At 38.9% G+C, this 10,957-nt stretch overlaps 1 protein-coding gene across 1 annotated transcript; it reads left to right on the top strand.

Moving 5' to 3' along the window:
• Positions 1-1,305: 1,305 nt before the first annotated feature.
• On the top strand, positions 1,306-2,947 carry LOC127122814 (uncharacterized). The gene is made up of 2 exons (XM_051053096.1): positions 1,306-1,914; positions 2,015-2,947. The coding sequence occupies exons 1-2, from the start codon at positions 1,306-1,308 to the stop codon at positions 2,945-2,947; spliced, it is 1,542 nt and encodes a 513-aa protein (XP_050909053.1).
• The last annotated feature ends 8,010 nt before the right edge of the window (positions 2,948-10,957 follow it).

The raw sequence follows: 10,957 nt of genomic DNA, 5'->3' as shown, positions 1-10,957 counted from the left end.
CATACAACTTCTTATAATGAAGAAAACATTTTTCACACTGCTCCAAGCGAAGTTGTGAGAGTAGATGAAAGGTTAGAGGGATTTCAAGATTAGTTCTTAGAAATGCAAAGGGAAATCAATGCTCTTTGAGGTAAGGATCTTTTTGGCAAGAACGCTTCCGAACTCTGCTTGGTTCCTAATGTTCAAATTCTGCCTAAATTCAAAGTACCATACTTCAAGAAATACAAATGAAATTCATGTCCTCATAGTAATTTGGTGATGTATGCTAGGAAGATGCCCACTCAGACTGACATACATCAGCTTCTGATCCACTACTTTCAAGACAGTTTAACTGGTGCCGCTCTTAAGTGGTACATGGGTTTGGATGGCTCGAAGATTCTTATTTTCAACAGCCTTGGTGAAGCTTTTGTTCGTCAATACAAATATAATGTAGATATGGCTCTGGGCAGAGATCAACTTCGGGCCATGTCTCAGAAAGACAAAGAGAGTTTCAAGGAATATGCTCAAAGGTGGTGTGAAATTGCTGCAAGATTTTCCCTCCACTTGAAGAGAAAGAGATGACTAAAATCTTTTTGAAAACTTTGAGTTCATTCTATTATGACTGCATGATCGCCAGCGCACCCAGTGATTTCACTAAGATGGTAGACATGGGCATGCGACTTCAGGAAACAGTCCGAGAGGCACGTTTGACTAAGGAAGTCGGCGCTTCTAGTCATGTTAAGAAATTCGCCAATAATTTATCCAAGAAGAAAAAATCAGATGTTAGTGTCGTTTCATATGGCAGACAAAAGAAGAAAGTATCAACATGTTGTAGCCGTTTCACCAATCATTAGTCCACCAATGGTAGCGCCAATTTATCAGCCACAATTCTCACATCAACATCAAAAACAATATCCTCAACAGCATCAGCAACAAAAACATGTTCAACAACAACCATCAAATCAACAACATCAACAGCCTCCACAACAGGCTTTCTCTCAATTCAATAATCAAAATCGTATTAAAAAAAGGCCACAGTTTGATCCTATCCCAATGTCCTATGCAGAATTATATCCTGCACTGCTAGCTAAAAATCATGTCCAGACAAGGTCTCCACCACCTGTGCCGAAGGACCTTCCGTATTAGTACAAGGCAGATCAATTTTATGCTTACCATCAAGGGGCACCAGGACATAGCATTGAAAACTATTTTGGTCTAAAGTCAGATGTTCAGAGGCTCATCAAGAGTGGTATCCTTTCATTTAAGGACATAAACCCCAATGTTCAAGTTAATCCTCTACCGCAACATGGTTCAGCCTCAATTAACATGGTATATGGTTGCTCGGGCAATTTCCAGATCTATGATGTACGGTTGTTGGGCAAGAACTTAGTAAATACACACGCCAGATATAAAAAGAATGGTTTTGTGCCTCCATATAACTACGCCTCTTGCAGGGTTTGTTCCAGGAACTCTCAAGGATGCCTAACTGTTGTAATGGATCTCCAGGATCAAATGGACCAAGGTTACATTGTAGCCTACCAAGCCAAAGATTATAATCAGGTCAATATGGTCAATAGTGACAATGAAGTGAATGTCATAGTTCCTCAGTTCAATGACTCCGAGCCTATACATATTACTTATGATAGTCGGAAGACTTCTGTGACTCCTCTGGACATTAACTTACCGGGCCCAGTTCCCTACCAATCTGATAAAGTTGTGTCTTACAAGTACAATGCAACAATGACTGAGAATGGAAAAGATGTTCCTCTACCCTCCATTGTTAACGTTGCTAATGTAAGCAAGGTCACAAGGAGTGGGTGTATATTTGAAAAAAGGACTGAGGATGTCGCAGCAGGAAAGCAGGCTCATGTTGAGATCCCTTATGAACTGGTTGGCCAATCTGATAACATGAATCCGAAAAGTGATAACAGTGAGGTGTTGAAGCTCATCAGGAAAAGTGAATACAATGTGGTGGAACAATTACTGCATTACACCTTCCAAGATATTTGTGTTATCTTTGTTGATGAACTCTGAGGCTCACCGTGAAGCTTTGCAGAAAATCTTAGAACAAGCCTATGTAGACCATGATGTGATGGTCGGACAGTTTGATGGTATCGTCGCTAACATCACGACCTGCAACAACTTGAGTTTCAGTAATAAAGAGCTCCCCGAAGAAGGAAGAAATCATAACATGGCACTAAATATCTCAATCAACTGTATGAATGACTCTTTGTCAAGTGTGTTAGTGGATACAGGCTCTTCTCTCAATGTCATGCCGAAGTCGACACTTTCCAGACTTTCTTTTCAAGGTGCTCCTATGAAGAGTAGTGGGATTATTGTCAAAGCTTTTGATGGTTCCAGAAAAATAGTCATTGGAGAAGTTAACCTTCCTATGACCATCAGACCTCATACTTTCCAGATAACATTCCAGGTGATGGACATAGAAGCTGTGTATAGTTGTTTATTGGGTCAACCTTGGATCCATGAAGCTAGGGTAATCACTTCCACTCTGCATCAGAAGCTTAAATTTGTGAAGAACGGGAAACTAGTGATAGTCTGTGGGGAGCAAGCACTGGTTGTGAGTCACTTATTATCTTTCTCTTATCTTGAACTTAAAGAAGCTGTTGGAACTCAATTCCAAGCTATTTCTTTGATTTACAAAGATGTCAAGATAGGAGTATCCATCTCTTCATTCAAGGATGCAAAACGGCTAGTAAATAATGGTATAACCGATGGTTGGGGAACAATTTTGGATCTCCCAGAAAACAAACACCGAGAGGGTTTAGGCTTTTCTCCTACTTCCAAGAAGATTGCAAAAGGAAGTAGATCTATTCGTTCAATCAAAGAAACTTTCCATAATGGAGGGTTCATCAATCCCACTTTGCCAGAAGTTAGTGTCGTCACTGAGGATGATGATTCATCATGGGAACCCTATTGCGACGATCCTAAATACGATCTTGAGGCATAAGATGCATATGTGAATTTCTACTTTCCTCATCATAGAGAACTTGAATATATCCTGGGGTCAGAAGACGAAGCAGCTGAAGCCAATGCCATTGTGGAAGACAATCCTAAATATGTTTCGGCCGACTTCATAGCTTGCTGAGTGATTCGCCAAAACTGGATCACTGTTGATGTTCCTATTGTTGTTCACATTTCAAAGTAATATTTTGTTGTTTGTTTTCTTTTCAAAAAAATCCTTTCGTTATGCCTAAGGCGAAAGTGACAATGTTTGGGCTTGTCTTTCAAGAATTAAATCAATGAAAATGTTATTTTGTTTCCATATTCTTGTTTTTATTGTCTTGCTATTTTTTCTGGAGAATGGTAATCTAAAAAAAACAAATAAACACTTCCAGATAGATGCACATAACTTCACACTTTTATTTGTTTCTAAAACAAGCATACAATCACATGTGCAAATTAATTCATGACATATCCATTAAAACCAATAGCCCTCTTGCAACTTTGAATTCCATGTGTACGAAGCAGAAGAAGAAGAAGACGAAGAAAACATTCTAGATGAAATCTCTAGACTGCTCGAAAATGAAGAAAAGACCATTCAACCATTCAAAGAGCCTATGGAAGTAATCAACTTGGGGTCTGAAGAGGATAGAAAATAAGTCAAAGTTGGAGCACTACTCACGCTCGAGGTCAAAGAGAGGATGATAAGCTTCTCCGAAAATATACCGATGTATTTGCTTGGTCATACCAAGACATGCTAGAGTTGGACACCGATATTGTGAATATCGTTTACCGTTGAGGCCAGAGTGCCCATCGATCAAGCAAAAGTTAAGAAGAACTCGTTCGGACATGGCGATCAAAATCAAAGAGGAAGTGCAAAAGCAGATTGATGTAGGTTTCCTTATCACATCAGAGTATCCACAATGGTTGGCCAACATTGTGCCATTTCCCAAGAAGGACGGGAAGGTTCGGATTTGCGTTAACTATAAATATCTAAACAAATTCAGTCCTAAAGATGACTTTCCTCTGCCACACATAGACATGTTGGTTGACAACACCGCCAAGTTCAAGTTCTTCTCTTTCATGGATGGATTTTCCGGTTACAAACAAATCAAAATGGCGCTGAAAGATATGGATAAAAAACTTTTATTACACCTTGGGGCACATTTTGCTTTAAGGTAATGTCTTTCGGCTTGAAGAATGTTGGTGCCACCTATCGACGAGCTATGACTACTCTTTTTCATGACATGATGCATAAAGATATTGAAGTCTATGTAGATGATATGATAGCAAAATCAAAGACTGAGGAATATCATGTTGAGTATCTTTCGAAACTGTTTCAGCATTTGAGAAAATACAAACTCCGCTTGAACCCAAAGAAATGCATCTTTAGGGTTCGATCAGGAAAGCTCTTAGGCTTTATCGTCAGTCAAAAGGATATTGAAGTTGATCCCGACAAGGGTAAAGCCATTCAGTAAATGCCATCACCTCAAACAGAAAAGCAGGTGAGGGGATTCCTTGGACGTTTGAACTACATTTCAAGGTTCCTATCTCATATGACTGCTACTTGTGCTCCCATTTTTAAGCTCCTCCGAAAGGATCAGGGTTGTGTTTGGCCGAATGATTGTCAAAAAGCCTTCGATAGTATTAAATAGTATTTTCTAGAACCTCTTCTTTTGTCCCCTCCAGTTGAGGGAAGACCATTGATTATGTATCTAATTGTGCTAGAAGAATCTATGGGTTGTGTCTTGGGTCAACAAGATGAAACAGAAAGAAAAGAGTATGCCATCTATTATTTAAGCAAGAAATTCACTGACTGCGAGTCCCGATATTCCATGCTAGAGAAAACTTGTTGTGCTCTGACTTGGGCTGCTAAGCGTCTCCGTCAATATATGATGAATCACACAACTTGGTTGATATCCAAGATGGACCCGATTAAGTATATCTTTGAAAATCCTGCATTGACCAGAAGAATTTCTCGTTGGAAGATGCTCTTGTCCGAATATGACATTGAGTATCACACCCTGAAAGCTATCAAAGGAAGTGTCTTGGACGATCATTTAGCTCGTCAGCCAATCGACGATTATGAGTCTATAAATTTTGAATTCCCAGATGAAGATATGATGTACTTAAAAGCCAAAGATTGCAATGAACCACTGCCAAATGAAGGGCCAGAGTCGGTTTCTCTATGGGGTTTAATATTTGATGGAGAAGTTAATGCTTATGGTAATGGTATTGAGACAATAATCATCACTCCTCATGGCTCACATATCCCTTTTACTGCAAGATTAACGTTCAAGTGCACGAAAACCATGGCGGAATACGAAGCCTGCATGATGGGTCTAGAAGAAGCCATTGATCTTAGAATAAAAAATCTCGATGTTTATGGAGACTCAGCTCTAGTTGTCAATCAAATTAAAGGAGAATGGGAAACTCGTCAACCCGGCCTAATCCCATACAAAGACTATGCAAGGAGGTTATCTACTTTCTTCAACAAGATTGAATTTCATCACATCCCTCGTGAGGAAAATCAAATGGCAGATGCCTTGGCAACTTTGGCTTCCATGATCGTTGTGAATCGTTGGAATGATGTGCCTAAGATCGATGTTATACGTCTTAACAGACCTACTCATGTATTTGCAATGGAAGAAGTCTCTGATGACAAGCCATGGTACCACGACATCATGTGTTATCTCTAGAGTCAAGAATACCCACTTGGGGCATCAAAGAGAGATAAAAAGACCTTGAGAATACTGGCTAATAACTTCTTTCTGAATGAAGACGTTCTATACAAGAGAAACTTTGACATGGTTTTGCTCAGATGCGTGGATATACATGAAGCAGACTTGTTGATGCAAGAAGTTCATGAAGGTTCCTTTGGTACTCATTCCAACGGACATGCATTGGCTAAAAATGTTAAGAGCGGGTTACTATTGGCTGACAATGGAAGTTGAATGTTGCAAGTATGTGAAGAAGTGTCATAAATGCCAGATTTATGCTGACAAGATACATGTACCTCTGACTCTTCTCAACGTTCTCTCTTCTCCATGGCCTTTCTCTATGTGGGGCATCGACATGATTGGTATGATTGAGCCCAAAGCTTCCAACGGACATCGTTTAATTTTGGTGGCTATTGATTATTTCACAAAGTGGGTCGAAGCGACCTCATACGCCAATTTGACAAAGTAGGTGGTAGTTAGATTTATCAATAATCAACTTATTTGCCGTTATGGTGTGCTAAGCAAAATCATCACTGATAATGGTTCAAACCTGAACAATAAAATGATGAAGGAAATGTGTGAAGAGTTCAAGATTGAACATCATAATTCCTCTCCCTACAGACCCAAGATGAATGGTGTTGTTGAAGCTTCCAACAAGAACATCAAGAAGATTATTCAGAAGATGGTAGTGACTCATAAGGACTGACATGAGATGCTCCCTTTGCTTTGCACGGATATCGTCTGTCCGTCCTCACTTCAACAAGGGTAACCCCCTTTTCTCTTGTCTATGGCATGGAAGCAGTTCTCCCGATAGAAGTAGAGTTCCCGTCAATGCGTGTCTTGATGGAAGCTAAGTTATCCGAAGTTGAATGGTGTCAAAGAAGTTATGACCAACTGAATTTGATTGAAGAAAAGAGGGTGACGACTTTATGCCATGGTCAGTTATATCAGCAGAGAATGAAGAAAGCATTCGACAAGAAGGTTCGACCTTGCGTATTCAGAGAAGGTGACCTTATGCTTAAATAGATTCAATCTTTCATATTTGATTCTAGGGCAAGTAAACTCCTAATTATGATGGCCCATATGTTGTCAAGAAAGCCTTCTCCAAGGGGCCTTGATTCTTACAAATATGGATGGTGAGGAGCTCCCACGTCCTGTGAATACTGACGCAGTTAAGAAATACTTCGCCTAGAAAAGTAAAAGAATAGCTCGCAAAGTCGAAAACCCGAAAAGGCGGCTTAGGCAAAAAATGAGCATCTTGGTGGACTGAAAACCCGAAAGGGCGGTCTAGAAAAAAATTAGAGACATAAACTGAAAATGATTATCCTGGTAGATTGAAAACCTAAAAAGGCAATCTAGGAAAAAAAAGGATTATGGCAAGTAACTGTATCAGATCAGATTGGATCACTTGAGGCAATGCCTGTCTGTCCAAGCTCTCAACTGGCTCTCATCAGAAGCCCAAATACATATGGAATTCAAATTTTTTAGGGAGAATAGTTTCATTGTATTTTAATGTAGCCTTTTCCCGTATTACCATTTTCTAACTTTGTAAATATCCATGGGATCATGCCATTTGCAGATCACCATTTTATCAATAAAATTCGAGACTTATCCATTTATTGTGAATCCTTATTTTATTTCTACTCCGCAAAAATATCATTTTTACTTTGATAACGATTCTTGAAACAAATATTTGAAATTTTTGTTTTTAAAATAAAATTTTGTTTTCTTTTGATTTGTGAATGCAAAAAAAGAACGTCCATAATTAAATCCCCAAGCGGAAAGTAAGTTGTGAAGTGTTGGATGTTAGAACTCAATGTTCCCCAGCAAGTGCTAAGCTTGGATTTTCCATCAAGCTTTAAAATAAACAGTCAAGATTTTCCAGGGATCTTCATTATCCCCGGTGGAAGCTGCAAATTTTGATGATGTCCCTAGAAGAATAATTTTGAAGGTTTTCCTGACCAATCTACATCTGTCCTTGGTAGAGTCTACATTTATTTATTTATTTTCTAAGTGAAGTCTTCTTCTCCAGAGAAATTGGAACCCTGCAGCAAGATCTTTGCTCCATCAAAGATTCACATTTCATCCCCAGACAAAGCATCTTCCTCTCCCTAGAGAGAATTGGACCTCATGGCGAGACTTTTTCCTTTGTTGACCTTTAACTCATCTCCGGTGATGTTTTCCACCTTAATGATACTAGCCAAGATCACGTTGAGATATGAAACATATTATGTCCCCAACGTGTCTGTTTTGTCTGTTTTTGTCAGCATAAACATAACGCGCATACATGCATATACACATACATGCATATGTATCATGAATAACCAAATTCACATCCATTTTGAATTCCTTGATGACATTTACCTTAATTTATTTGACTATGTTCATCCTTGGGTGTTATGTTTCCTTCCCCATACGAGTCGTCAACCTTAAGCAGAGAGTTTATATCCTTTCTAATTCCCCACTGAGTTTATTCCTCGTGGAAGATGGTTGCTTTAGTTTTCCTTTTCCATATTTGGATAGGATAAAATCCCAATTGAGCTTCATTCCCCATTGGTAAAGTCTTAATTGATTATTTTCTCTCTAGTTATTCCTGGAGTGAGCCAAATATTTGGAAATTAATGGTGAATCTCTCTAGGTTGTTAAACCTATATCAAGAGTGCATTTGTTTTGCATTGTCTCCCCAGAAGAAGCATCTTCATTATCGCCAGTGAAGACATATCCTTTTACCCAGTATGGACACAAGTGGTTATCTCTTTTGAGAAGCTTGTCTATCTCGAAGGAATTATCAACATAGAAATTTTCTTCCATAAGTTGGTTTTCTCTCCAAATAAGTTTGATGAAGATTTCCAACAGGTAGCTGTCTCTTTATTTGAGAAGCTTGTTTCATGATCTCTGATCCCCAATAAGTAGCTGTCTTTTCCCGAGAAGCTTATTCTATTTATGGATGCCCATTTTGGATAATAGATGACAGTCTATTTTTGAGAAGTTTGTTTATCCCTAATGAAGTTATCAACATATCAATCATTCTTTCCAACAAATGGCCATCTCCCGACAAAATTTCGTCAGAGAAGTTTGTTGAAGACTTTATATCCCCAATGAGGTGTTCCGTTACAAGAACTTATATCACCAGTGAGGTTTTAATCACAACTAATGGTACTTTACCCAATAAATCACGATGGAAGTCTGTTAAAGATCCTCACTATGATTTTCTCTTTATTTGAGAATTCCAGTTTTTTATAAGATTAACTGACTCGCATCCTTTGAAGATCCCCGATGAAGTTACTTCTCTTTCCCCAATAAGTGTTCACCTTTTTAGGAGCTTGTTCATTGATCCTTTCCGAGAGAAAGACTTGGTTAAAGAAGAAACCAAGGCCCGTTCGCTGGCTTATGACCCGAATCATGGATAAGTTTATTTTTCCTTTTCTAAGTGGAATACTTAAGTAGAGAAGAAGTTAAATCATGTTTTGATCATGTAAGCTTATTTGGACTTGTTATTTGAACAGGCGGTCATCTCTACCTTTGAGAAACCTGTTGCGAAAGCCAGAACTCGTTATTTGAACATACGTTCATCTCTACCTTTGAGAAACCTGTTGCGAAGATATTTCCTCAGTGAAGCGTACTTTTATTTGGACTCATTATTTAAACAGGCGGTCATCTCTACCTTTGAGAAACCTATTGTGATCCAATATATATTTCTAACAAGATGGTTACCTTTGCTTAGGCTAACACATGTTTGGTAGTAGGTAATATACCTCCCTCATTGAGCTACCCTATTGTTTAAGTTACCCTGTGATTGGTAGTCGGTAGTCTCATTCCCCAGTAGGGTTGATAGTCTCATCCCCATGGAGACATAACCTCTTCCTCAATTTAAGGCACGATCCTTTGGAATGATATATTCCCTAGGAAGCCCTGATCCATCGGAATTTGCAAATCTTCTTCCTCAGATGAAGTTATAATCTTTTCCTCATTGGAATTTCCTTTTGTCTATCCCCACAATGGTGTTCCTTTATCCCTGTGTGTTTTCTCAACTAATATTATTCCCCTGTGACATTGTTCCTCACAAAATTCCTGAGTCATGCATGCATATCATATCATAAGCACTTGGTGGCCTCCTAGGGCCAAAAATAATGCATGTTTATATTTAAGTCTCTCCAATCACGTCGAGATGAAAATTCCAATATTCATATCTCCAGATTGAAGAAACTTAAATAGGGGCATCTGTGATACCCTAATTTTCAACCCTAAGATGACACCATCATTTGCATCATTTGCACGACATCTAGCATCTTTGCATTACTAACCTATTGAAAATACAAAAAGATTTTCTACTTTGTTTGTCTTAAGCTAGGGTTTTGCACCAAAAGCTTTCAAAGATTGATCAATCAAGACTTGGCATGAGTTTAAAAATTTCAAACTACTCATCCTTCCCAAGTGATCAAGTGACTTCCATCAACAAGAATAAATTGCAAGATCATTCCATCTCAAATTCATCAAGGCCAGAGTCCATCTGATACCCTCAACTAGGGTTTTGACCCAAAGTTAAATGTTTGACTTTTTAGCCTAGACATGATCCCAAAGCTTGAAGTATGGTTAAAATACTGCAAATACATCATAAGTGATCCATTCACATCATCCGATGTGCCTAAGAGATCCCATTCATTAAAGATTGCAAGAATTGGATTCATTTGATACAAAGTCAACTAAGGCAAAGTAAAAGTTTAACTTTTGACATTTTTGGTCAACCATGGACTTCTCAATTCGAGGATCATGAAAATATGGTTGATGGATGCATTTGATCAAGAAAAAACAAGAAATTGGAGGTTACTTGCAAAAAGGGCAAGATTTGGTTTTGTAAATTTTTCGAAGTTATGAAAAAATACATGGTCAAGTACTTATCTTTCTAAGGCCATAACTTGTGATCCAGGTGTCGCATTACGCGAAAAAACCGGCGGGAAAAGAAAGAAACAACAGAGCCGCCACCGTGCGTTATTTATCCCAAAAGAGGGAAAGGAAACGCTCAGAGTAAACCTGGAAAGAACATGGTCTCGCGACTAAAGAGAATGGGTTCGGGAGTCGGTTATGCGAAGGGAAGGTATTAGCACCCCTACGCATCCGTAGTACTCTACGGGATCCACGCACAAAAGGAAGGAAAATTGGTTGCTATAACACTGCTCACACACACACACACTGGCTGAAAGAAGCGCAAGAGACTGACTGAAACTGGACTCGGCAGGATGTCGCATCCTGGGCCTACTTAGTCTATCAGGCATAGACATCAGAGTCGAAGTAGTTCG

The sequence above is a fragment of the Lathyrus oleraceus genome, chromosome 2 (assembly GCF_024323335.1).
Source record: "Lathyrus oleraceus cultivar Zhongwan6 chromosome 2, CAAS_Psat_ZW6_1.0, whole genome shotgun sequence".
In the NCBI taxonomy this organism is placed as follows: domain Eukaryota; kingdom Viridiplantae; phylum Streptophyta; class Magnoliopsida; order Fabales; family Fabaceae; genus Lathyrus; species Lathyrus oleraceus.
The sequence above is the reverse complement of the archived record's forward strand: the minus strand, read 5'-3'. Positions and strand labels throughout refer to the sequence as shown.